This window comes from Vidua chalybeata, chromosome 1, assembly GCF_026979565.1.
Source record: "Vidua chalybeata isolate OUT-0048 chromosome 1, bVidCha1 merged haplotype, whole genome shotgun sequence".
NCBI lineage: Eukaryota > Metazoa > Chordata > Aves > Passeriformes > Viduidae > Vidua > Vidua chalybeata.
The window spans coordinates 52,185,744-52,213,594 of record NC_071530.1 but is presented as its reverse complement, the minus strand read 5'-3'; the positions used below and the strand labels follow the sequence as shown (position 1 = coordinate 52,213,594).

The window sequence follows — 27,851 nt, the reverse complement described above, 5'->3', positions numbered from 1 at the left end:
GCGCTGGACCGCCGTCCCTCCCTCAGGCCCGCCCGCCGAGATGAGGCGCGCGAGGGGCGGGGCCGAGCGGCTGCGCCCCGCCCCCTCGGCCGGCGCGTGCTGCCCGCAGCCTCCGCGAGCCCGCGGCAGCGCCCGGAGGGAGCGCGGGCCGGGACGGGAGGACAAGAGGAGGAGACGAAGGCGTCCCCCTGCCGAGGGAGAAGCCCCGCCATGAGCCCCGACGAGAAGCCGCAGTCCGGTCGCTCCCGCGGTGACCGGCCGCCGCCACCTCAGCCCGCGGCCGGGCGATCCCGGCGGCGGGGCGGGCTCCTGGCGGAGATCCGTACGCCCATCCGCACGGAGCCCTTCCAGGAGCGGTACAGCCTCAGCCCCGGCCGGGAGCTCGGCAGGTGAGCGCTGCCTCCGCTGCCCCGGACGGCGGGGGAAGGAGCGGGGCCGGGGTTGTGGCATCCCGCCCCTGGGGGTCCCTGCCGGGGTAGAGCCGCGTCCAGGGGCATCCAGCGGCGTCCGGCGGTGAGCTCTGCCCGCGCTGGGCCAGCTCCGAGGGCGTGCCCGTGGCGATGGCTCGGCTGGAGGAGGGTGCTGGGAGGCAGCTGTACCGCGCAGCTGTCTGTCCCTCCTACTGAAGAAGTCATCCTCGGCTCCCCAGCCTTGCAGATCTTGCTGGGAAGATGCTGTGGTTTCCTGGGAGCCCGTGTGGAATAGTGGATATTGGTCTAGATTTCCACTGGAGAAGAAAACCTGCCCTTTTTTTTTTTCCTTTTTTTTTCTTTTTTTTTTTCCTTTTTTTTTTTTTTTTTTTTTTTGGAAGTATTTATTATTTTCCTCGAGCTTCATGAGCTGTGACGTGGAAAAACAATTTTACACTCCTTTGGGATACCATATGTTTGAGAGTAATCTAAAGATGGAACTTTTTAAGGAGGTAAAGCTGGTTAAAATCTTGGGTTTGGAAGTGATTCCACATATAAGGCTTACTCCATGTATAATTTCAACACATGACTGACAGAAAGCAAGACTTAGGGCAAAAAGTCTCATTAAAAGGTTTTTGCATCTTGGGAACTACATATATGGAATTTCAGCACTGGTGTTAGCTTAATGCTCAATAACTCTGGCGTACCAGTAGAATAATACCTGTTTAAACATAGTTATCTAAAGCATTCATGTGGGAGGTGGGAGAAACATCCCATGGAATGAGAAAGCTTTTTGTAGGTTGTTGTGACCACAATGTCCAAGGCCTGGAAACTGAAGCTAACTAAATGCAGGCTACAAATCAGCCTAAGTTCTAAAAAACAGTCCAAAAGGCATAGGAGCAGTACAGAATGTCCTGGTATCACTGCTGTTTTGGTTTGGGTTTGGTTTTTTTTTTTTTATTTGAAGTTCAGATGACTTCAGAAAATATTTTGCAGTTCTTCCATGGAATGGGCATTTCCCTCAGAGCCGGGTGATAGTCATTGGCCTAATCAGAGCATGGAATAGATGAAGGTTCCTTCTGGAACAGAAAAGTACAACTCAGATTATTTGCTTTACCCTAAGAACAAGAATTAACTACTGCTTCAAGTCTTAGTCTGCAGTTTAAACAAGTAAATAGCAGCAAGGATTTTTGTGTGGAATATTTTTTGAATATTTTAAGGATGACCTTCACGTGAAGGCTGTGATTTTGCATCTGTAGTTAAAATGAGTTAAGTGGTGGTTCTGTTTGTCATGGTTTTGAGCAACAGTTGCACATATTTTTGGTTCAGACTATCTCTCCTCAACTTCACAAGTGTTTTCACTATCTTCTCTTTTAGAATATAGAAATCTCTACATTTGAATGCATGTGCTTGGTTTTTTATTCAACAATTTTAAATTTTGTTTTTTAAAAAGCAGATATTTCAGCTCAAGTACTCCCATTAAAGACTTATTTTTTTGCCAACTCTGTGACAAAATATAGGTGGAAAGTCTCTCTGCCACTTATAACTATAATTTTATTGATTATTTATTAACACAAATTGTTTCACTTTTATATGTTATAAATTGTGTAATTCTCTCTTTATGGGTAGAGTTTATTTTTACAAAGAACAAATTAGCACCCAGGTATGGCAGGTTTTTGTCTTCGATGAAAAGCAGTTCTTGTGCACACAACATAATCTATTTTAGCATTAAGATTTGGTAGAAGAAAGTTTATATACTTTGTCCATCCCATTTCTCAGAATTAGAGAAACAGTTTGAAAGCTGAACTTTAGGTAGGTTTGAAAATAACATTCGTATGGATTGTGTTTAAAACTGAGAGCACGGAGAAAGAAGCAAGTAGGTTTATCTCCTTTGCTGAGATCAGGGCTGCTGCATGAGCTCAGCAGGTTTGTGGGGTTTTTGGCCTCCCATTCTGTCAGTCAACACATGTATGTTGAACTTCCCAGGGCACTTGGAGCCTCTGGCTTACTGTGTTTGGAGGAGGTTGGGAAGAAAGTGGATCATGGCAAAATGGCATGTAGTTCTGGTAATACTGGGAAGAGAGGTATGGGGACTCTGACCCCAGGTGGCATGTTAGGGAGCAAAAATCCTGGGGGAAGCAGTCCTGAAAGGCATGGATGAACCTAGGAGGAACTTGATCACCAGAGGGATTTGGGTGCAAAACCTGCGAGAAGTCAGGCTTCATTAGTTCTGCTCACGGGAGCAAAAACTGCTTTCAGAATGTAAAGCTTATGTGCTTCAGAAGGTGCTGCCTCAATCAGTAGCTGAACAGGCTTTTGCAAGTCTGTTGAAACACAGCTGTTGGGAAAGCCAGGTTCACTTGGGAAAAATATCAAAAACTTCATTATATTGGCCACTCTGGAAAGGAAATTACTACAAGTTCCTTAGCATGACATGGGATTAAATTAAATTAAATTATTTAATATATGACATTTTGGTCCAGTATTCACAGCCTTAATAATTTTATTGTCCTCAGAATCACAATATTCTCACACAAATCTACACTTGCATGAGGTTTGAAATCAAACTTACCTCTGATGATTGTTTTAAGGGTGCCACTTCTCATCACTTCACTGAGATTTAAATGTTTTCAGACAGTTCTAGCTTGAGTTAGGTTAGTTTGAAGCAGTGTCACCTTTGCAAAGGACAAGACACCAATTGCTTAACTCTTCCCCTTACTATTTGTGCTTAAGCCATAATTGTACTGTAAAATGGGGAACAATACATTTTTTACTACCAAGAACTTTCTTAAGGAGTCTACTATAATTATATTTAGTTGCTTTGCTCGTTTTCCTCGAGAAAAAAAACTCCTAATTGCAGACAAAGTATTACTAGGCTATTAATTCTTCAGCTTGTTGATGGAATGTTGCACTCCTTTTTTTTATGTGAAACAAGCTATTCATATATTGGAAGTCATCATTTGTGTACAGAAAGTAATGCACTTCATTCTAGAGCTGGGTTAGAGGAAGGTATAAGTTTATGGGTTTGTCTTTCTTCTGGAAGGTAATGGTCACCTTAAGTGATTGATCCACAATAAAATCATCTTCTAGCAAAATGTGTGCACACATGTAAATATGTCCAGTGCAATTCAGTTGTTTCTCCTCATTCCCAGTTTTTTGTTAATGCATGCAAGCTCATTCTCTACCCAAAGAATAAAAAATATTGTGAACATCCAGGAGTGTGAAATATTCTTTGTTCCTGACTAGTGATGTGGCTGTAGTTTCATGTGCAGATAATGCGTTGGATTTTATTTCCCCCTCCCCTGCAAAAGAACAACTCGGGCATGAACTTTTATTTCTCAGGTAGCTTTCAGTGATGTGTGTCTTAGCAGTACATTACACTTGTACAATTTTGTGCCAAGACACTGCTGTCCTCAGCTGCTCTCTGCAGTAGCACAGCTGGGATGAAGTAGCTGTGGAACTAAGCAAAAGTGGAAAAGAGATGGAAATTAAGACTTGCAAGTAGTTGGTTTTGCCATTTGAGAATAAATTTATGTGAGTAAATTATTCATGAACATCAGAAATGTCATCCCTGCACTTTGTTGTTTGGAAATCCAAAATTGTCAGGAGAAAAAACCCACAATTCAGAAAAAAATGTTTGATATGAGTTATGTAATAAACTGCACATAGTATTGTGGATCTCAGAAAAGATTTTTTCTGAACTTTATAAAAAGTAAACATCTTCACAGAAAGAAGTTATTACTGCATTTGTTACAGTGACAGTGTTTTATAGATCACTTTAAAAATAAGATTAGTTATTTTTAAATATTCAGTTAAGCTTAGTTATTTTTATATATTATAAATAAATTAGTAAGGTTAGTTCTCTGTTGTTCTGATCCTAGGACAACAAAGATTAATTGGTGTGACATAAATGTTGCTGCTTCTCTGATTTGACATTTGATTTGTGATTTGACAATTTTCCTTTGAGCTATAATGTGTGCCTAATGAAACAATGCAAATTCTGTTGGCAAACTGAAAAGGTGACATTGAGCTTGTTTGTAATCAGATATGATTTCTATTAATTCATAATTCTTGAATGAGACTCTTGTGAGGACTGAGAACTATTTAGAGTTTCCTATTCTCATCTCCCTCCAATGCATTTTTATTTGTGACAGGATGTCTGATAGTCTGTTTTCAACTTGACAAATGTGCATTAAGATTTTCATCTTAAAATTATTCTTCCTTCCATGCAGCGTTCTCACTGCTAGTTCTTCTCAATACACTAAAGTAGCAATGATTTGATCTAACACTATTTTATATACTTTTTGTAATAAGTTCTGAAAAGCAGGATTTTAAGAAAATGATCAAAGATGAAGTGTATGGAATGTATACTTCATAAGAATGCTTGTTTATATATGTCTTATCTACTATTCTGTCTCAATCAAAAATAAATTCTGTAAAATGTATCTGTTGGCTTAACGATATAGTGGATGCTATCTTTGGATCTTAGCTCTGAAATTTTCTCAGACATGAATCTAGATCATAGTAATTAGTTCTACTGGTTATAAACATCAAGTTTGTCAAGTTTGATCTTTTTGGGGATCGTATTCAGAAAAGATGAGTTCTAACAGGCAGTAGTTTTAATAGCTCTAATTATAGGCATAACCATAAGGAATCTGGGCAGGATTCTTGGTCTGAAACAATTTAGAATTAGTATTTGTCAGCCAGCTGAACTCCCGTGTAACCTGTCCTTTGAATTACGTCACCTATCAGGCTTCTGGCCAGCTCAGCTAAACAGGACATATGTGGCCACACACAGTGGTGACTCTTGCCGTTTCTTGCTGCTCCATGAATACTGTTTTATTTCCATAGTGACTAATCCACAGTGAATCGCAACATCGGTACTCATTAGACTAATTAACTTGTTTCCAGGTAGATTTTGTATGTAATTCAAAACAGCATGGTATTTGAAAGCTGTATTATAGAGATTTCAAACTTTTCTAAGCCTCTTTCTCTAGGTCCTTCTTGGTTCTAGAATTAAAAGCTTTTGACTGCACTAAGGCAACATTCAAGAGGAAGTACGCAGTGCATTCTGAGACTATATAAGGAAAACAGAGAAAGCTGAACCTGAGCAGGCACCTAGATTTACTGGTGTAAGGCTTAGTATCTATCAGGTGTTTAAATAACTTGCTGTTAAAGGGCTTCTCAATTTATTTTTATATGTTGTTTTTTGACAACATACTTACCAGTTGATTTTTTTTCTTGAGATGTTTTTGGTGCTAAGAACTTGAACAAGGGTATTAACACTTTTGATAAATGCATACCTTCCTATTGTACATAAATTTTGTGCTACAAAATTATCTTCATGTATTTACAAACTTCAATAGTTTTGTCTTCATGTATGTATTAGTAATTAAGAACATTTTCCCAAAAAGTTAGGTTCAAGACATTGAAAGCATATTCTTACTGTTTGTCTACCTTCACCAGACATCTGGACTGTGCTGTGATCTAGTCTTAATACATATTGTGCTGTAGATAATGTGCTTATGCAAAATAGTATTCCTAGAGGAATAACTGTGGCTGTATCAGTGGTTACAAGTCCAATTATTTTATTGAGATTGCCTAGCAAATACCCACTTTGTGGGTACTTATTTGACTTGATTCATTTAGACTGTGTGATTTTGAAACAAATGCTTATTAAAGCAAGACAACCACAACTTTGTTTAGCAGTTATATTTCATGGATAGCAGTCTTCTGCCAATAGGCTGGGAGAGTGGAAACCGTGACATGAGCTGAAGTAGTTAATTCTGTGAACTTCAGCTTGGACATAGGAGAGGCAAAACCCATAGTAACTGTGTTCCAAAATAGATGAGGACTATTATTTTGGTTTCAGCAACCCTACAGTAAGTAAAGGACCAAAATAAAGATCTCAAAGTTATTCCTGCAGCTTTATAAGAAAATGTTTACATATAAATAAAAAAGGTAGTTTTAATGATCATTATGCCTGTATGGTAAGAGCTAAAGTAAGGTTACTGTACTTCAAAGTGTGAGAATTCATCATTGCGTTAGTGAGAGGTATTCATTAAAATACCTTTTTAGTCTAAAAATCAGCACTGTGTGAATGGAACTGAGTGGAGCAGGTGGTGTGGGACTCTTGCAGGGAAGTTAAAAGCAGCCACTTATGCCAGAGTGCTGTGGGGGAAGTGGTGTGACGCAAGCGCTGCAGTGTGGTTTGAGCTGGCCTGGTGCATCATCAGGTGTGTGTTCTGCCGAGGTGATGCTCATTAATGTGGGCTAAGCACAGTGCTCAGCTCTTGGTGCTCCTATTCACCTTGGCATTGCTGCAAAAATTGTGCTACAGAGCTTGATTTTAGTCCAGCTGCTTCATTGTGTTTGAATTATCCATGTTCCTTATTCTTAGTCTCAGTGTATAAGTAGGGGGTTTTCAGAACTGTTAATAAAAAAATCTCCATCTGTTATCATTTCAGACATGCGATGGTGAAAATGCCATCTTGAAAAATGCCGAGTATCGATATTGCATGGCAAATGGAGCAGGATTCAATGAGAGCGCTCCTACCATGGATATGGTGGGATACTTCAGAACACAGTAACTGGGTTACTGTGAGGTTGTCAGAGAAAGCATAAATTGCTCATTTGTACATTTTGATTTTGTGAGCTTTTTTAATTAAAGTTTGGAGGATAATGTAATCTTGGGAACTAGCACAGCTTTTTTACTCTGTGTTTTTGAAAACTGTGTTGTTTGAATTGATTGGGTTTTTTTTTTTTTAATTCCTTATGTTTCATGGATATTACTTACATTCTGGGCTGGGGTGTTTTGAATACAGGGATCAGCACTCAGCAAGGCATCTTTCTAAATTCAGATTGAATCTTAAATGCTAATAGTGATTTAGTTCAAGTTTCCTGAAACATTAATTTATGAAGGCTAAAGCTGTTTATAAAGCTAAAGCTGAAACATTAATTTATAAAGGCATATAAAACTAAATTCTTATTTAATTTCAGGGGAAAATTTGCAGTGGTGAAGAAGTGTATCCAGAAGGACACTGAAAGAGAGTTTGCAGCAAAATTCATGAGAAAAAGAAGAAAGGGCCAAGACTGTCGGATGGAAATAATCCACGAAATTGCAGTCCTTGAGCTGGCACAATGCAACCTTTGGGTCATTAACTTGCATGAAGTTTATGAAACTGCAACAGAGATGATTTTAGTCCTGGAATAGTAAGTATTAGTAATAATTCCTGAATAACTTTCTGCAGTATTTCCTTTAAAATAGCAATGTAAAAGTACTGTGTATCAATGTGAATAATGTAAAAAAAAAAATTTTTGGTTGCCTGTTACCCTTGCTAAACTTCAAGAAGAATTGCTAAGAAAATGACAATTACAGGAAAATATGTGCAGTCTCATAAATACTTCAGATTATAATAAATTTCTCTTAATTATGTGGTATCTTTCAAAGCTGAACTATAATTTATGTAGTTAAAGCATCTTAAATGAAATATGAACTCTGTACACTCCCTGCATATAAAAGAGGAAGAGGAAAGAAGCAATGAGTATCTGTTCAAGAACCAAAGTTTATTTCATTGACAGTGGCAAAGATGGGATGAAATCTGCTGTGTGGTTTTTTTTTTTACCAGTTACAAAAAAAGTTATTAAAAGCAACATTGTTGCTAAAAAGAAACTAGTAAAAACCTCTACAATAGAAAACTTGCTAAAACAGTATCTTTTTGGGGAAAGAAGGGAGGAGGATTGAGACTTAGAATAGTTTCTTTCAAAGGACACGTGACTCTGCATTTGTCTGTGTGTTTTTTTTCCACTTGGGTTTGCCCAGATGGGCATTCCTGCAGCTGTTGTGACTGTTCATCTCATATGACAATGGCTCTAGATAGTAAGGCATCTTGCTAGCTTCCAAGATTTAGCCAAATGCTTGTTGCTACTGAACTCTAAATTCTTGTTAAGTTCTATGGATTTTAAATAATTAAGAGAGGAACAGTGAGGCTCAATAGTTCAGAAGTGACTTGTTTGTTAAGATAAATCTAGTTTGTGCAGCTCTTCTCTTACTTGATAACAAAAAGAAATGATGAGAAATCTTGTATACCAATCACATATTGTTTAGAAGTCAAAAGAAAGTGTATCTTCAAAGTTCAGTAAAATGGAATGAAACCATGTCTCTTAAGGCAAAATTCCTTCTAGAATACATTTTTTAAACTTCATTTGCCCTTAATGAAGTCATAATATGTGAAATATTCAAGTATCTTTTATAATACATAGGTGTGACAGAGTTTCTGGGGTTTTAACTGCTGCTACTGAAGACTCATAAATACCTGCTTTAAACACTGTCAGAAAATTAAACTCAAATACAGTTTCATTTTCTAAATCCTGCAGGATTTAATGTGAGCAGGAGAATCTAAATGAGCAATGAGTTTTGTGATAATTTCAATGCAAAAATCCTACTTTTCTTTTTAGAACTCAATTTTCTTACAGTTGCAAAACTCTTTTAATGTGAAGTATTAACTAGGTTGTTAAGTAATTAGCAAAATTACTGGGTTTATATGCATCAAACAGTCATACCTCATTTCAGATAAATCACTATGTGCTGGAGTTGTAAATTACAAAAACAGTCTTTCCCTGACTTCAGCAAGTATGTCTGGATGCTTCTTTAGTGTACCAAAGACATGTTGCAACAAAATAGGTATGAGTGTTAGTGAATTTCTGACATTCTGTATGCAGAGGATTAAAGAACATACCTAGACTGCAAGCTTCTCTAGGGCATTTCAGTTTCTATTAAGCTTGATGTGGCAGATCTTTATCTCCTGAAGAAGTAAAACAAATACTTAATCTTGGCCACTAACTTCATCTGCGGAGATTTTAACATTTGTCTTGATGTAGAATCTATCATGAGGGCTGAGGGTTTTGCTGGCAGGAAGTGATCCATTTGGCATAGGATTCAACAGACTGAACTTGAAGCAAACCCACTGTAATCACAAATAACTGCTGCTCCAATGGTTGCATCTTGTCTATTTGAGTAGCAAGCAGAGTTGTTCTAGTTAGCAGTCTCAAATCAAGACTGGAGGTATAAAAAAATGTTAGGGGAAATCTTCTGAAATGGTCTTAGTTACCTTTGTTTGTGTTTCTTTCAGTTCCTGGACTGCCTGATTGGAAAGGTGAAGGCAAAAAACTAAAAGCATTTGTCTGAGAACTTTTAAGACCAGTATCTACAATTTTATGTATTTGGATGCTTCTTTTCCCATGTTCTCTCATTAGATACGGATTTGTAGTTTTCTCAGGCTTTGGGAACATTGGTACATTACATTGCCTTACACTGAAAAAATTACCAGTAAGTCCAGTGGTATGCCTAGCCAAGGAAAGAGGCAGCAGTGAGCATGAACCTTTGGTGGTAATGTTACAACCACTGTGGTGTGAACAGCTTGTACTGTGTAATGTCCATGTACAGAAGGTAGATGACTTTCCATTATTTTGCAAAGATAACCCTTTAAAGAAAGACTTTTGACAGAGTTGGAGATTCAGGAAGTAAATTTTTGTCCATTGCAGACTGTATATAACTCAGCATTGAAATCAAGTGTATTTTAGGAATTGGTCTACATATTTGTACTATGGTGATTAGTACTTCTGCATCCTTCAGAACAATAACTTAATGTCTGATACATTAAAGCTGGGGGAATGGTTCATTTCTTCAGGTGCCTTGAAATAGGTTTGTTCAATCTTTTTCTAATGATAAGTTAAATGACTGTGTTAGTGTCTCCTAAGTGTACTTGAAAGAAATTTGATGCTGAATTTCATACAGTTCATTGTTAAGATATATTTCAAGGAAGATAAGTAGTCTTAGTTTAATCTAAAATCAACATAATTGTAACAAAGATTAGTTCTCTAGACTTCCAAATGACTTAGCTCATTTATATTGCTAAGTAGTAATAAAGTAATGGTTTTCATTGATGAAGAGCAGTTGGATTTCTGATTGAAATCCAAAGCAGATTGAAATGAGAGAAATTAATGGCACAACAGTGCTTTCATAAGTAAATTAAAATAGCTAAAGAATTATGGTTGCCATAGCTTTCAAGTTCAGAAAGCCTTCTTTTGTCTCACAATTTTTTCATACACTTAGCTAAGGGAGGGTGTACTAGAGAAATAATGCATTCTAAGTAACACTGGATTTCAGAATGTTTTGCTATTAAATATGTCCTTATCATTTTTTTTTTCAGATTTAGGTGGCTTGTTTTCATAAAAACTTTGTTGTCCTAAGGATAATTCTTTGCTTTTATCCCTTAAGAGCATTTTCTGACCAGCCCAGTCATTTGCTAAGTTATTTCATAATGACAATTAGAAAAACGACAGTTTAATGAAAAATGGGTAAATATTATTAACACCAGAGAACTCCTGGTCTGCATATATACAGAAATCATAACAGTGACATGCCTCTGATACTCTCCTAGGAGATATTTTGAGCACTTCTATGGTTAGATTTTTTTTCCCCTGAAATCTAGCTGGGGAATACAAAACAGCTGAATTGAAAGTATTGTTAAGGAGCTTTGCAAAACTTGGAATAGGTGTGCAGGAGGATCTTTTTGGAGTTCATTTTTGCATTGTGCTTCCAACCACTTGTGACTGGCTTGGCTCACAGCCCCCTGCCTGGTTTGCATAAGGGAATCCATTAAGCTTGCTCCACAGCAACAATACACAAAATGGTCTTGCAGTATCAAATTTCCACATGTTCTTGTACAGGGTTACTGGTTACTTGTTTGATTGTGGTATTTTTTTGGACAGAATGAATTGTCCAGAAGGAGTTGTTCCATCAGCCTCCTAAATAGCAAAGTTAAGATCAAAAACCAAAACATTGCATGGGAAGTCACCTTCTTCCCATTTGAAACTTACTTTGTAAAGCCAAGTGTCTATGGTAGCTGAGAATGGCAGTGTCTCATAAGTTATGAAGGGGGTGTGCATGTGTGAGGGCTGTATTTGCATGTCTCACTCTTTAAAATGCTGATGAACCCAGGCATCTTCAGAAGCATAGGGAGGGACTTAAATTGGGTTTTTTTAAGTAAAGTTTCTGGATCAAGGGTTTTCTACTCTCACATTGGTAGCACTGTCTCTTGATTTCACTGATGGGACATTGCTTCAACTTTTATTGCCTTGACTTCTAAGACCTATAATTCAGAATTCTTTAGGTGTAGTATTAAAATTCTAGTTAGCTTACATTTTAGCGTTGGTGTCTACCTCAGTTTTAATTAAGTTACGCTAATAAACAAATTCTAACAGATGCCTACCAAGTAGACATATAGCAAGCAGGGCTTTATAAGGCCCCCCACCTTCAACTTCCACTATTTTTTCAGCTGGATCTATTAAACATAAAGTGTGATCCTATGTTTTGAGTATAAATCTGATTTCACAGAATTAAATAGCAGAAGTATTCTTTCCTTATTTGAAGTGGCAGAGCTTTACCAGCAAAATCCCAGAGTTATTGCTATAAAACATACCATGTTAGTCATTTTGGTAGTAGATCTTATCGCTACTATCTTATCACTACTTATAGTATGTGCACTATAATTCACTGCTACAAGGAATTAAATCACTCTTCAGGTAACATAATATGGCATTCTTAAGGCAGAAAGTTTAATTTATGGGTTGCAGTAGATCTTTTTCTATTCCTATCTGGAAAAACCAAGTGATACTGCTTTTTCAGGGAATTTGGCTTAGGATAGTAGAATACACTAGCTGATGTTCATTTTAAAAATGTCATTAATATTTGAATCCTGTTCAAAACTGAAATATGACTATTTCCACGAATTAAATAAAAATGGACTGAAGAAAGATGTGATAGTGTCAGGCATATGAAATTTTTCAAAAGGAAGTATAGTATTAATATTCCTTTGAAAAACTCATTTTATTTTTGAGCTCTATCTCTTGATACATGAAGAAGAAAAATAAATATTTAATAGATGGGTTTTCTGAAAGAAAATCTTTGTTTAATAAATCAAATTGTACTGCTGTACCAGCTAGCCAGCATATAGAACAGAAGTGTAAAACTCTTTAAAAAAGGGTATGATTTAACCTTCTTTTAATTTTTTCTTTTTGTAAGACCATCTGCAAGGAAAATTTAAAATAATAGCAGTGAGAATATCTTTGAGGGCAGAAAACTTTTTTTTAATTCATGAGGCTTTTGAAAGTACTAGGACTATAGCAGCAAAGTTAGTATTGGCAAAATTAACATTTGAATATAATTAAGTGTTCTTTTTCTGGGGGTACACAGTTGAAATGCACTGCTTTTGTATAAGTCTCATTTGCTGTCATGTTCATGTTGAATGTGTCTGGCTGTCTTCAGGATAGTCTAGGCAGTACAATTCACTGGAAAAAAGCAAGCAAAGGCAGAGTAGGTGGGTATGCATCAGTAAAGATTAATGCTTGTGCAAAGTCATTTTTGCATGTCACAGTTTGGTGTAACTGGGGAGGATTCTGCTGTTGAGGGTTTCACCACCTTTCCCTAAGGGGTGATTATAGAATTTCATGCAGAACAAAGGGTGTATGTGCTGATTTCATAGTAGGAGTTCAGCAATCCATATGCACAGTGGCCCCATTCTAACATTCTTATGCCCATTCTTATTTTAAGATGGAGCTTCTGTTCAGTTTATTTTACTTTTGATGCTACAGGTTTATATTGTAAAACAATTTTAGTTAACTAGAGCCATTTCTATACAGAGCTGGTATTGCATGTAGCTTCAGAGTACTTTAAATTCATTCATATCTAGTTATTTTTATATTTTTTTGTTATTCTGTTGTTTAAACATATATGAACAAAAGAGGATGAAAGCTGACAGCTAAAATTTTCAGAGCTATTTTTAGATGAAAGAAGTTTAGAAACTTAATGTATCCCTGTATACCAGAGACTTCATAAACAATTCCGTTGCAGACTTTACATTTACTCTTTTGGGTATGTGTGAAGCGTTTTGAGGAGAGTGGGAGGTGGGGTGGCTTTGCTCTATGTTTGCTAAGATTTGCCTTGGCCAAATTTCCGCGTAGTTTTATAGGAATGGCAAAAGGCACAACTTTTATGTCCTCAAACAATTGTGGCATTCATCTGAAAGCAAGTCAGTAGTGCTTCAAAAGTAGTCCCCAAAATTTCTGTATTATTCATATTCTCTAACCTAAATTACTAAAATCTTTGCCTGTCTCCAAAGCTGCCATACTGCAGAAAACACTTCCAAGGCTGTAAAACCTTGCCAAATGTCTAATAACTGAAAATATCGTGATTGGATAATACCTCTTGCTGATATTGCCTATACAAAATAAAAGTATGAGTAGAGCCAAATGGGTGCTATAATTTAATCTGAACTAACAATATTCCTACTGTCCACAGTGCTGCTGGAGGTGAAATCTTTGACCGGTGTGTAGCTGAAAGAGAGGAGGCCTTCAAAGAAAAAGATGTTAAGCGACTTATGAAGCAGATACTAGAAGGAGTTTCATTCTTGCACAGAAACAATGTTGTTCATCTTGACTTAAAGGTAAGATCGGTGCTGTATTTTTCTTACTGATTTCTCATTTGTTGACTCTCTTGCTAATGTCACAATAATGCCAATTTGTAATTAACACAATTTTACCTAATTATACCTTGAATGATAAAATTAAACTTTTGGGATAGAGTAACCACCAGGCCATTGAAAACCAAGTTTGTTTTTGTATTGACTTGAGTTTTAATGAAGAAGGGTGGTAGTGACACTGGAATAAAGTGTAATGTTTCAGAATGAAATGTTCAAACAGGACTGGTTAATTAATGTGTTAAGTACATTTATAGCATATTCTTCCTTTTTTTCACAGTTACTGTAAAACCTAATTTAAATGTCTGTCATTTGCTGCCAAATAGTTGACTGACACCCTGTTGGAATATAAATGATCATGATTTACTGAAACAAGTATTGAAAAATAGTTTTGACCTAAATCAAGTGACAAGTACTTTTGCCATCATGTGAAATCTTATGGTCAAGAAGGGACTTGTAACAGGGATCCAGAGAACTAACCTGGATGTGTTAACTCCTATGGGCAGCCAGCTCCAGTTAATTTTCTTTAGCTTCTCTCTTTATGAGGTTGAACTAGTTTATTACTAAGCAAGTCTAAAAAGTAATTTGCATTACATTTTTTAAAATTCTTTTTATATGTCCTATTCTCTTATTTACTAAGTATATTGTAAGCTACTACATGTTTGTTCTGTTGCTGAGATCCTTACTTATGCTTGGCTGTATTTTGTCACTATCATAAACCTACCAGTAGATTCCAGTATCAAGCTGTATGGACTTATATATTAACTTAGCACATCATGAACCATTCATCAGCTAAAGCAGATGAATCATATTTGCACACAAATATGTCACTTGCCTGGTTTTCCAAACATTTATTCAAATTATATGTGGAATTCTTTAAAATTTTGATTGAGTCATGCACACAGAATATTAATAATTGTACTAAAAGAATTAATGAAACATTTTTAGTAAGTGATGTGAGAGTAAGTGTTCAGAAAGACTAAAAATGAGCAGTTAGAATTCCTCAAAGTTCCAGTATGCTTAAACAAGATACTCAGTATCTCAATGGTTGGCCATTTAATTTCCTTGGAGCAAAATGTGTAAAATTAAATGTTTTTTTGTGGACAGTATATATTTGTACATGTTTGTAGTTAAAGTTGTGGTGTTTCTGAGCATCACCAGCTGGATATCTGTAACTGGAAATGTGATATGTTTTATATGACTATAGTACTTATTTGCAAAGGTAGACTTGGGATGTTGATTACATATTTTGTCCAGAAAATAAATTTATAAAAAGCTTACTTAAAAAGTTCCCAACTGGTCAGAAAACTAATGCTGTAACATGGAGCATATGCAGTTCTCACTGAAAAATCCAGCATTGTTCTGCTGCCTTACAGAAGTTCATTAGCAGAGGAAATGTTGTAGTGATTGAGGTTAATTAACATGTTTATAAGTTACTGCAGTGTACAATGTGTGTTTAATCGGAGTCCTACTTACAGTGTGATGATTTTCATTATTTATAAAACTATCAGTCTTTTGCAAAATAAGGTTTATGGAAGTCTTCAGAGTATTGGCAAATAAAAATGATGGAAATGGCAGAATTAAAAATCATGACTTGCAAAGATTAATTGATCCACATGCCTTGCAAGACTTTTTAAAAAGGCCCATTGTTGACAGAACTCAAAAAATTGGGTGCTCCCTTCGGCCACATATTTATTAACTCACAGTCCTCATCTTCTGTTGTATTCTGTGTCTCATGCTGCTTTAATTTGCAGCTAAAAGCACAGTGGAATTTACTAAGTACTTTGTGATGACATTTGGAAGACTTCTGTATGTTTACTGTTGCTATGCAAGGTGTTTGCCAATGGCAAATTTTACAAATTCTTGCTAAAATGGGGTTTTTTGCACTATTAGTTTCACCTTTGTGTCTCTAAAGATTTCCATTTCATTTGTCTGTTTCAAATTCCTTTGGAAAGGTCCATCCAATTTTCCATATGTTGCACCTTCAAAAAAGTTAAATTCTACACCCAGAAGAATTTAAACCCAAGTGGTTGTCCGTATGTAATTGTCAGCTTAATATTTATATTCTAAATCTAATTAACCAGATCTATGACATTGATAGCTACCTTGCTTTAGATTCTTTTTGCCCTCTGAATAGATACAAGATTTTTCTTGAGACTAGACACTGCAGAAAGAAATGGGGTATTTTGATGTGGCTTAGTAAGGTTGTCACCTGATCATTTCTTTCCAAAAGCATGGTTCTACTGAAAGATGGTTTAAATGTGTCTTGTTTTTAATTGCAAAATACAATTATGTAGCCTAGTTTTGACTTGGATGAGGAGCAAATATAATGCTACCAAGTGCAAATTAATTATCACTTGACAGTATTGTGTTGATGCTATTTAATTTGCAGGGTGTGCACAGATTGTAGTCAGGAGTCTTTCATCTCCTCTTAATGGTGCTTAAAAGCTGCAGAGTAAGGGAAGTCTCCTTTCTCTGTGTTCTCATTTGCTCTTTGACTTAATCTTGAATTGGTGAATTAATTGGTGACTTAATCTTGAATTTGGTAAAAGCTTACAGTAGTTGGGAATGGAAGAGAATTTAGGCAGGCGTAGGGGCTGAGGAAGAAGATATGGGAGTCCTTTACTTTTTTTTAGAATCAGTGTAGTTTAGTATCTTTAGACATAATGAAGCTGGGATATCTCAGCTAGTCTGGTTTTCCTGTTTCTGACCACTATTTCTTGGATAATTCCTGTCTTTTCTTCCAGGCATCTGAAGTTTTTTGAATATTATACAATTAGATAATCTGCAACATTAATGAAATTAGGTAAAATGAGGCACTGATTAGATTAAAAATCTGACCTTTATTATGTGTCCTTAGTCTTTATGTGTCTTCTTGAAACCAACTAAAGATAGAAGAAATAAGAGGATCTAAATGGAACTTTTAAGCCTTGCTGCAGTAGAGGGGAAGGTCTTCAAACATTGCCATTTGATGGTTTTCATCAACAATTTCAGTAGGCTTGAGAGTAAAAGTGAAAGGCCCTTTTTCGAATGGCCACCAGGAGAGCCTCCAGCCAGCATCTCCTGTCTTTGTGAGCTGACTGGCATTAGGCAAACCTAGATGTATTCTAGCAGAGTAAAACCAAAAGAGAAACAGTATTACAGATGTGAGGAAATTATCTTCCTTTTCTGAAAGTTTGAGTAATGGTGTCAAGCTGAAAACTATGGTGAGTTCAAAGCTATGGCTTCTTTAAGGTTTCATGTTGGCATTTAGGCTGGTACTTCACAAGAATACCATAATGATTCCTTAAAATAAGAAAATGACTAGTATTTCATTAAGAATTGATTCAGAGTTATGACTCAATTCATACTGTAGACAGGTTTTTTTCTGCATAGGTGTGTTTTGCATAATGAGATTTAAAAAAAAGACAATAAAAATGGCAACTGCTTTATCTACTAAAGTGCTAAAATACAAGGCTGAAGGGTTTCACAAAACTTTTCCATTGAAAATTTTTCCTCATTTAAATATAGAGAAAAATACTTTTCTCATGCTTTTAATTTGACTCTTCATAACTAAATTTCTCACTGGGAATAACATCTAAGAGGGTAATGAGGGAGGCATAGTCAGCTTTTTTGCATGTTTGGTTTTCTAATACAAATAAAGAATAACAAATCTGAACTATAAAGAATGTGGGAATATGCCGCTCCAAAAGCCTTTGTATAGCCACCAGATCCCAATTTGTGAAGAAAATACAAAAAAGAGCTATTCTGAATGTGTAGGTTTACAAACAAAAAATAAATTGACAGCATCATGGAGTTAGTTTCAAATAACAGTTTAACTCTGCAGGAATCAAAAAACTCGACTATATTCAGGTCTTGCAGTGAGGAGAACTGGCCTGAGTTTTTTAAAATGTTCTTGTCCAGGTTTATTTCTGTATTCAAAAGCAAGGCTGTTCATGTGAGAGCATGTCTTCATGACTGACTCTGGGAATGGAGGACAGACCAGCTCCGTGATAAGGGAAGGAGTATAAATGTTGGTGTTACTCCATCTGGATTATCAGTCAGTGGTTGCTTTGCTGTTCTTACTCTTTTGTCCTCCTCCCTTTTCAACCACTCTGATGCAAGATGATCCAGGTTCCCAAGAGACTTCTGCACTTTCATGGAACTTGTGCTCACTAGAAACATGAATGCAGTGTCAATTGCCAGCTCTACATTTGGAAAAGTTAATGATAAAACCCAGTGTGATCACTGGTCTGGGGGTTGGGAAAGTCAAACCGTTTTTTGTTTTTTTGGTTTTTTTTTGTTTTTTTGGTTTTTTTTTGTGTTTTTTTGTTTTTTTTTGTTTTTGTTTTTTTTTTGTTTTTGTTTTTGTTTTTTTTTTTATGTAACAATATGCTTCAGTTGCAAATTTTTTTCTTTTTAAAATTAAGCTAGCATTTAAAATAGTAAGGAATTTCTTAATGACCACAAAGGTGCTTTTTTGAAGGAACACAGCCAAGATCTAGTGACATCAGTGCAAACAAGTTTATCCAAAGGTGATGCTCTTAAAAACCTGTTTCTCAGGCTGCTATATTTTTTTTAAACTCTTCTCAGTTAGTATTCTGTAATACAGTTGTTTGTACTTTGAACAGGATTCAGGTTGGTTGCAACAGACCTTTAAGCAGGTACAGTCAAAATAGTTGTGTATTCAGGGTTTTTTAAATGATTGGGTGCTTTTGGACAACCTTCAAAGGGAGGTATTTTACACCATCTATTGGAAGAATTGAGGAGAAAAAGGAGTAAAAAAGGTGATACAAAGGACTAGAGAGGTACAAGTGTGGAGGTGCTTACATGCTATTGTTTAATGATAGCTATTGGCATGTATTTCCAATGTGTTCTAAGCTAACAAAGGTTTGATTCTCAATTCTAAATTGATACATTCTTTTGGCCTACTTGTCTCTTCAAAATCACCTTGGGGGAAATACATAAATGATCCAGGATATCACACTTGTTATGGGAGGCACTATTGTTGCTCATGGTCTAAAATAATTATGCAATATGATGTCAAAGACTTTAGTTTTTTGGTGATCCCAAAAGTTTCCTCCTCTTGTTTTTCAGCCCCAAAATATTCTGCTAACCAGTAAGTCTCCTCTGGGAGACATTAAGATAGTAGATTTTGGTCTTTCCAGAATAATGAAGAGCAGTGAGGAACTAAGAGAAATCATGGGAACTCCAGAATATGTAGGTAAGTTGTTACTATAGGTGTGTTGAATAGTCCAGGCTTCTGAGGAGTGAAAAGAGAACTTGGAGCATGCCAGCCTGGCTGTGTAGTTACTGTGTCACAAGATCGAGTTATTACTTAGATGTGGTACTGCTGCCAAAGGTAGAACTGGCAAGTCTTGCCAGTCTAATGAACTATCATTGTGTGCTTACGTTGAAGATGAAGACACACTTTAGATGAGTCTTACCAGCAGTCATAACAAGTATTACTTGGATTAAAAGCTTAAGTTCACATACTCAGTCTTTGAATACAGTATTTTAGCCAGTGTAGGTTTTCTCCTTTTAAAAAAAGCCCAAACTACTCCAGGCCTTGAAAATATACTTGAAAATATATAGTTGAGTTGTGTGGGATATCTTCACAGTTATGGGTTACAGTGCTGGAATATGCAATGTTGGCTATTTCTGTTTTGTCTGCAAGAAACTTGTGTACAGATTCCTTAACTGGGAAGGACACTGGCCTGGCTTCTGAAGATGGCAGTAAAAGGAAAACAATTTTTTACACTTAAAACCAGTGAAAAATAGAAACCACTTAAATAACCTGAATAGAAGTATCTTGATTTCAAAAGACTGTCATGCATCAAATGGCTTATCTTAAATTTTACCACATGGCAATTATCACGTTTTTTAGCTCTAATGTAATGTCTGCATATGACAAAACTCACTTTTTTTTTCCCCTGAATAGCTCCTGAAATTCTGAGTTATGACCCAATCAGTACAGCAACTGATATGTGGTAAGTTGAACAAATTAATGGTCATCCTAACTTTACTGAAAAGGGTTGTTCTTTGGGAATTTTGTTTGTTTGCAGACAGACTAGAAAACTGGTTTTCTTTTTTACTTTTAATTCAGGAGCATTGGAGTACTGGCATATGTTATGCTAACAGGGATATCACCTTTCTTGGGGGACGATAAACAAGAAACATTCTTAAATATATCTCAAATGAATGTAAGTTACTCTGGAGAGGACTTTGACCTTGTATCAGAGTCTGCTGTGGATTTCATCAAAACTCTGCTGGTCAAGAAACCTGAGTAAGTAAAATACACAGTTGTATTTGTTAATATGTCAGACTGACTTAATTTTAAATGTAGCAAGTGCTAGTGTTTTCATTTTTAAAGTATAATGGGACTTTGATTTCATTGTGCTATTACTTTTTATGTATATGAGAAGATAATTCCTCTGTTTCCATCCAAGCTTGTATTTTACAAATGATGTCCAAGTGTTAGTAATTAAATCTCAAATTACTTTCAGAAAACTGTGTATGAACTGTAGCTTGTAGTGGTGAACATTACACCCATTCATCTTGCAGGTACTTTGCTGAAGTCTTTTAAATGAATGAGCTTTGAGTCCTTAATCTTGGATGGGTCAGTAGAGAATCTTGCCTTTTCTGGTTTATTAGTACACTTTTCTTAATGGGCAGCAAACTGGAAATTCCAGGTTTCCAAACAGAACAGGTGTTTTCTGTGGAACTTTACCAGTTCTTCATGGGACATTTCGGCTATTGAAATTGCCTACTGCATGATTGTGGGAATATTTGAAGAACGTAGAAGTTGGATCATTTTTCTATATATAAAAAGTATAAATGTCAAAAGTTGGTTGGCAACATGAAAGTGTAAACTTATATTTAGGGATCTATTAATTCCTTTATTTTAAATGCTAGGAGTTCATCTACTTGAACTGCTGTGGTCTTTTTTGGTAAAAGATAGCTGTCAGTGTTTTTTGTTTTTTTTTTTAATTTACAATTCTATCTGTCTTTAATACAGTCATATCCTTGGAATAATTTTTGGCGATCTCTTCTGCAAGGTTCTGAATTTTGTATTCATTTGGACATTTATTTTAATATTTTCCTTCCTCTGCAGGGACCGGGCAACTGCTGAAGAATGTCTTCAACATCCATGGTTGGAACAAAGTGATAATCCTTCTTGCAGGGCCTGGAATAGGAGTACAGAAGGGGAGACCAGTGATGCCATCCAGAAAGATGCAGATTCTGCCTCTGAACAATCAGTAGACGCTGAGAAGACTGGAGAGGAAGAATCAATAGTGACAGAAGAACTAATTGTAGTGGCTTCATACACACTGGGACAATGTAGGCAGTCAGAAGAAGAAAAAGTAACTGAGCAGAAAGCCATTTCTAAACGATTTAAATTTGAGGAACCATTACTGCAGGAAATACCAGGAGAATTCATTTACTGAACTGTGCTGAGCTTCATAGCTATAACTGGAAGGCAGTTTTTTCTACTAAACAAAAGTATTCTAGCCAAGTGAATTTCTGATATGCAATAAATGTTCTAGATAAAAGAAAGTGTTTATAAATGGCATACCAAAAAATGTGCCAAGTGCTTATTTTCATGGAACAGATAAGATTTCAAGTGGCTGACAGGAATTTAACAAAGAGGATAAGCTTATTTTTTGTTTTAATTTTTATTTCTGTTTTTTTGTTGTTGTTATTGATTGGTAACAGAGTTTTTGCTAATTGTTCTGGTGTTCTTGAGAAGTCGACACTGGAAGTATTTTGGTGACAGATGTCAATAGGAGTATTTTAGGATACATTTTGCTATTTAATGCAAATATATAATGTTGGGTTTTCCATAAATGCCTCTTGACTTCAGTGGAACTATCTGCTCATCTAAAACTTGTCTGAGAGGAGAATTTGATCACCTGGTTTGACATATAGATTTCAAAATCATCCTGTGTGTATTTCTTTGTTTTATATCAGGTCAAAGACCCAAACTCCTCTGGTGTGTAGCTGAACAGTGAGCTGAGCTTCTCTAGACAGAGATGTACATGCCCCACTGGGAAAGAAATCTGTACTGGAGATATGTATGATTCGGGAGCACAGTAAAATCCTGCTCCTGAGGGTGATGTATTTGCTTATTTCAGTCACTTGTGAGCCAGCAGAGATTGTTCCCTTTCCCTCCTGTGTTGGGTGAGATGTGCCAATAGAATCCAGCTCACTGTGGCCACACAGTGTTGATGAGAGGAAAAAAGAATGCAGTCTGATGTAGCTCCTCTGAAGTTACTGAAGTTCTCTCCACTGACTTTACCATGTTAGGTTAGACAGTTTGTCCAGCTACTCAGCCCTTGATTCCACCTTCCTCAGAACCAGCTGGGGTTTTACTGGGATCATGAGGTGATTTCTACCTTCTTTCTGTTCCTCTAACTGCTGCTTTAAGGAAAAAAGGAGCATCCTTAGGCTAAATTGCAATTGTTCAATATAGCTGTCTGATGAGGAAGAATATACTGCTTCTTCTGAAACAGTGAAGCACAGCTCATGCCTCCTGCTTCCTGATCACTCTCCCTTAAACACCTGGAAATACAGTATGTTATGTGGCCTGGCAGAGTGGGATTAGGGAGCAGCATGGATGAGTCATAGTTCTCAATGGACGCAGTCCCTCAGAGGACAAAGCTGGCACCAACTGGGCACCAATGTACAGATCTGAGGATCTTGGTCTGAGTCCTGGTTTTCTAAGAAATATTTCATATTGATGCTATTCCAAAGTTTAATTTTTATGTAATGGAAGTTTAGTACTGTTATATTGCATACTGTTAACTATTCAACTATTTATTTGGTTTCCTTATGCTGTTCCTTTATAATAAACTCTGACAAAAGTTTTCTTACTATAAAACAGTGAATAGAAGCTTTTGAGCTAGTTTTTCCCTTTTTTCCATGTTGGTACACACTTTTCTAATTTAAAATGTATCAAATGTTCTACTCCATTTAGTGAGGAGGAGTTCAGGGCTTTGTGCTAATGTTACAGTTCCTCCTTCACACAAAAGTTAAATGGCTTAATAAGAGCAGCAGTACTGGGGTGATCTGATCAGCATGGCTGGAAAGGTCAGGGAAAAGTACTAGTACAAAAGAAAGCTGAACCAAAAGCAGTGGCACAATGAGTAGTTTTTTCATAAGGCTTCATTGCCAGAGGTTGGGCTACCTTTACTTCAAGCCACATCAGGGAAATTGCACCTAAATTAAACTGTTCTATCAAGCTTCTTCCCCTAAGGAATTATATCTTGAGTATTCAAGTAGGTAGAGCAGCTTCTCGTTCCTCAAAGGTGTTCATATAATACAGCCAGTTGCGCTCAGAATTGAGTTTGGATGTGTTATATATTGTAATGCAGAGGTGCCTTTCACGCTCTGGAGAAAGGAGTCAGTTGCTGGACACCTCTGACTGCCTCTCAGCAGGAGAATCTTTGAGCCAACAGCGTATCTGTGTTATCTGGGTGTTTCTGGACACAGAGAGAAGCTGACCCTACCTACAATGCTGATCTGTTTCAGCCTTGTTAGGCAGGACAGTATCATCATGGCCATCCTTCTTTTACTCTCTAGTCATTTGCCCAAGACAATTTGCTTGGGTGAGGGGATGTTGATTCATGGAATTCTTCTGTGCAAGACTGCAACTTCTCCTATCTTCCATCATTGCCATTTTGACATTTTTTCCCTCATATCCATACTTCCATATGTTACTAAGTTGAGCAGAGCAGTGAGGTTGAAGCATGTTCACATCCTCCCTGTACAGAACAATGTTGCCAGTTTTGCGCACATAAATGTTTAACAACTCCTTGTTGCCCACATCAAGCTATTTGAGGGATAGATACCCATTTCACTTCCTCTTTGTAACCACAGATCATATCTCAGATTGAGACTGGTACTAATGGAAAAGAGTAGGTGCTGAGCAGCATACATTTTGTCCTATATATACTGTTTTTAATGTATGACAGTGAAGCTTAATATGTATACATGAAATACACACTTATTTCAAGGCCAGCTTTTATTGAATTGGCTGCTTTGAGATTTCCAGTGAGCTGCATTTCTGTTTAACTCTTTGTGCCTTAAGGTGATTTTACACACTGTTTTTTAACATCATTAAGAATTTGTTTAAAGTTGTGAAGGTTTAATAGTGTAAGTTATAAACAAGGCATTTTAGATTCACCCTATAACAGGGAAAATTTTCTGCAACATTTAACTGCAGGACTATCAGCCAGACCCAAACCCTTGAGGCTGGTTCTGTTCCACTGTGAGTGTGGGTAAAGCTGCAAGCGAGGTGTTCTTACCCTGAGCTGTAGGAAGGGGCTCTTCAGTCAGTGTTGTTGAGGAGCTGTTACGAGTGAAGTGACACATCAGTAAAACCAGGAGCAAACCAAGAGCTGTGAGGAACAGCTGGTTTTGTGCAGCTCCATGAATACAGGGGACTGTGTGTATGTACACAGGTCATTTGAGAAAAGCTGCTGTGTTGGTGGGGAAGGAGTTGCTTGTGCAGAAAGAATCAGCTCCTTGGACCTTGTGGGCAATGCTCTCCCAGTCCCCACTCTTCAGACTGTGCACATGCTGGCTGCCTTTGTAGCATGGAGAGCATGGCTGCTGTTTGTTCAGATACAGGATGCTGAAGGAATGGAAGGGCAGATGTTCCTACAGAGTTGTAATATCTGGTTCATGGAAGACCCATGAACTGTATCAATAGGAGGGGTAAGTCCAGGCCTAGGCCTTCTTACACTTGTTGGAATAAATAGCAAAGTCCTAATGAAAAACACAGCTTAGTCTCCTCTTGTTGCCATATTCACCTCTAAGGGAGAGGCTTATAGATTTTATAGTTGCTAAATTAAATGTTTGACAAAACAGTATTTTTCTTTTTGTCCAAAGTGGAATTTGCATTGTGATTTGTCTTGTGTGTCACATTTTCATGTGCAGGTCTCTAAATACAAAAGAGTGAATTCTAGTTTGTGATCTACTCCCTGAATCCCCCATGAGAGTTGTTAGGTCACAAATGCAAATAAAAGTTCACTGACCATTCTCCATTGGTGGTGCTCACAAGGGATGGAAAGGGAGGTGAGCCTTGCATCACTTTACTTTGTGGCTTAAGGTCTCTCTTGAATATTTCAGGTGTTGTTCCTGGAAGACAGTTTAATGTTTTAAAGAAATAGTGCCAGTTCATTGTACTTCTGATAAGGTGTTTATTGTTTCAGGAACTTTACAATAAATGAAATTTTGTTTTCTGAACAGCTTATGGGTCTTTTGTTCTTTGTGCTTCAGGAAACACCCATTAGCAGGATTACTGATATTTTAGTTTTCTGAATCACACATTTGTTCAATATGTGCAGCAAATATAAAACGCATCAAAAGTTTTCCATACTAAAGCAATGTGCTTCCACTGTAGAGTTCTTCACAGTACAGATGTTGAATTAAGCTGTCATTTGGATTAATAAAAACAGTCGGGGGGGGGAAAGGAAGTACAGATGGATGTGATAAAACTCTCTCCTAATTAAGAAAAGGATAGGATTTGTCAATGTGAAGCAGAGTATATAGGACCAGAGTCATTAATGCAAAATTAGGAGAGGAAAGGGAACTACTTGAAAGGATTATCTTTTTTCCTGTAAACACAGAACTTAATTACATTGAGTCTTTGCTTGCTTGTAAAAGTAGAGTCACAGCCAAGTTGGTGATGCGTTGAAATCATTGTACCCCATCTCTTCAATTAATTTGCAATGCCAGCATACAGACTGAATTACACAGGTGTTTTTTAACTAATCCTCAGAGAGAAGTCTCCTGAGCTGCCAGGATATCACTTACCATCTTCCACTTTCCACTATCACCTTGTGAGATCCAGCTGGTCTGGCTGCTGGATGGAAGGTTGTGGGCCTTACCAAGCAAAGAGAGACAATGATTGTTTCTCAGAAGTTACTGAATTAAGGTCCTTTGCTCCTAGATCTTCTAGGAAAGCAAATTAATAGAAACTGCCTTAGATTGGTCAAGAAATTACATTAGTCTAGTATTTTTATAGAATTAATGCTACTTAAAATGAACCAAAGGTTTTTGGCCCAGTGTGATATATCTTCCAAAGTAACACCAAGAGCAGGTCTCTATTGTTGCTGATATGACAGGACTGCCCAGGGCCTGCTGCAGGAAATTTGGTAATAAATTTTGTGGAAAACTCAGAGAAATTATGTCTTTGACAAGCAGGAAAGATGCAGCACATGGCAGGAAAGAACTGGATGTATCCTTATTTCTAAATGGGAGATGAATCCAACTAAATTGTGTTCACTGTGCAATGCACGACATCTGCCCAAAACAGGAAATGAACTGAGTGGCCCATACCTTGGACAAAATTCTATCACCCCTTGGAGAAGCATACTCCAAAGGGAACATGTCAGCCACTTAGCCTTTCTGAAGGCAGTGCTTTCAAAACATCTAGCTTTTTTATTTTTCAAAACACAGCCCCCGTGTGCCCATCAGCTCCAACTCAAATAGGTGCAAGTGTTGTAACAGTGCTGAGCAGTATCTGCTGTTCCTCAGCTGTAAATTAAATTCTTGCCCTGAACAGTCTGCCACCTTGCTAGTTTCCTTGAGGGTGATTACTGTCTGGCAGAAACTATTAAAATCAAACTAGAGAATAAGAAACAAACAGGCAATCCAGCAAAGGTCATGAAGATGATGTTTATTTTAACCACACCAAAAACTGGAAAAGGAACTGCACAAATTTTCAAGCCAATTAAAAAGAAGTATTTTAACATACTCAACATGATTAAGAGGGTTAAAGGATTGTAGCACCTGTTAATGAAGCTGAGAGATCTGGAATTGGAGAAGGCTTGGGGAGGGATCAGTGTGGGGGCAGAGTAAAGAGAATGGAGACAGATTCGTTTTGGCAGTGTCTAGTATCAGGACAAGAAACAGCAAGCACACCCTCAAGCACTCAAAATTCTGTTTAAACATAAGAAAAAGCTTTCTTTACTGTGAGAATGGTTGAACACTGGTACAGCTTGTCCAGAGGTTGTGGAGTCTCCACCCTTGGTGATCTTTAAAACCTGACTGGACATGCTTTCAGGCAATCTGTTCAAGCTGACTCTGGTGGGAGTGAAGCACTTGGACTAGATGATCTCCCAAGGTTCCTCCCAACCTTAAGTGTTTTGTGGGATTCAGGGTCTTTTCTCAAAGATAAAGATTTTCTCAAAAAGAAAAAAAAAGAAAAAAAAAGCAAAACCAAAAGAAACTAGTGTTTCAGTAACACGATGAAATTAAAGAGAACCTAATCTTGCTCCAGTGCTCCTCAGAAGAAAAGACTGCAAGAGGGGTGCCCAGGTGCCCTTTTGAAGTTATTTGGGCTTTTAGCAGCTGCTGGTGGTTCTGAGACCTTTGCTCTCCCTGTTTTCCTGGCATGTTCCAGCTCCCTTGGCTGCTCCTGCTGCACCTGTGTTCTCTGTGAAAGCAGCCCCCTTGGGCTGTGATGTATTTAATGGGAGCCACATGGCCAAAGCTGCTTGGCACTGAACACACCAGCCTGATGCTTTTTTCTCCTTTTGAATATGTGCATCTTAAAAGAGCTCAAACATGGAGAGGAAGTGACTTCTGAGGTTCTTCAAGGTCATGAGGCAAGAAATTCTGTGTTTTCTGGCTATTAGGTAGTAAAACAAAGGCAGGGAATTAATTGTGATTTTACTCGGCCCCTTCCATTGATTTGCTGGTTTCCAGCTGCACCTATTGCTTTACTCCTTCTCTGGGTTTAAGATTTGATTAAGAGAACCATTGGTATGATACGATGATATGGCCCATTCTCACAGGTTTAGGGAACCAATGAGTTGGTGAGGTGACTGAGAGCCCTCAAAGTCAAAGTGGTGATCAGGAGAGAAAATGAGAGATGGAGCCTCTTTGCAAGCTCTGCTTTCCCCAAGCAAGGTAA

At 37.4% G+C, this 27,851-nt stretch overlaps 1 protein-coding gene across 1 annotated transcript; it reads left to right on the top strand.

Moving 5' to 3' along the window:
* The first annotated feature begins 128 nt into the window (after positions 1-128).
* STK17A (serine/threonine kinase 17a) lies at positions 129-25,179 on the top strand. The gene is made up of 7 exons (XM_053934078.1): positions 129-389; positions 7,410-7,622; positions 13,771-13,915; positions 19,025-19,151; positions 19,869-19,917; positions 20,034-20,213; positions 21,042-25,179. Exons 1-7 carry the CDS (start codon positions 211-213, stop codon positions 21,373-21,375), a joined length of 1,227 nt encoding a protein of 408 aa, XP_053790053.1. The 5' UTR covers positions 129-210; the 3' UTR covers positions 21,376-25,179.
* Positions 25,180-27,851: the final 2,672 nt, after the last annotated feature.

What these genes read in the sequence shown, in the direction of transcription:
- STK17A (XM_053934078.1), top strand. Translation starts at nt 211, where the DNA reads ATGAGCCCCGACGAGAAGCCGCAGTCCGGTCGCTCCCGCGGTGACCGG. An exon ending in ATGATTTTAGTCCTGGAATA is followed by an intron (nt 7,623 to 13,770) that starts GTAAGTATTAGT and finishes TACTGTCCACAG; the next exon opens with TGCTGCTGGAGGTGAAATCT. An exon ending in AGTACAGCAACTGATATGTG is followed by an intron (nt 19,918 to 20,033) that starts GTAAGTTGAACA and finishes CTTTTAATTCAG; the next exon opens with GAGCATTGGAGTACTGGCAT.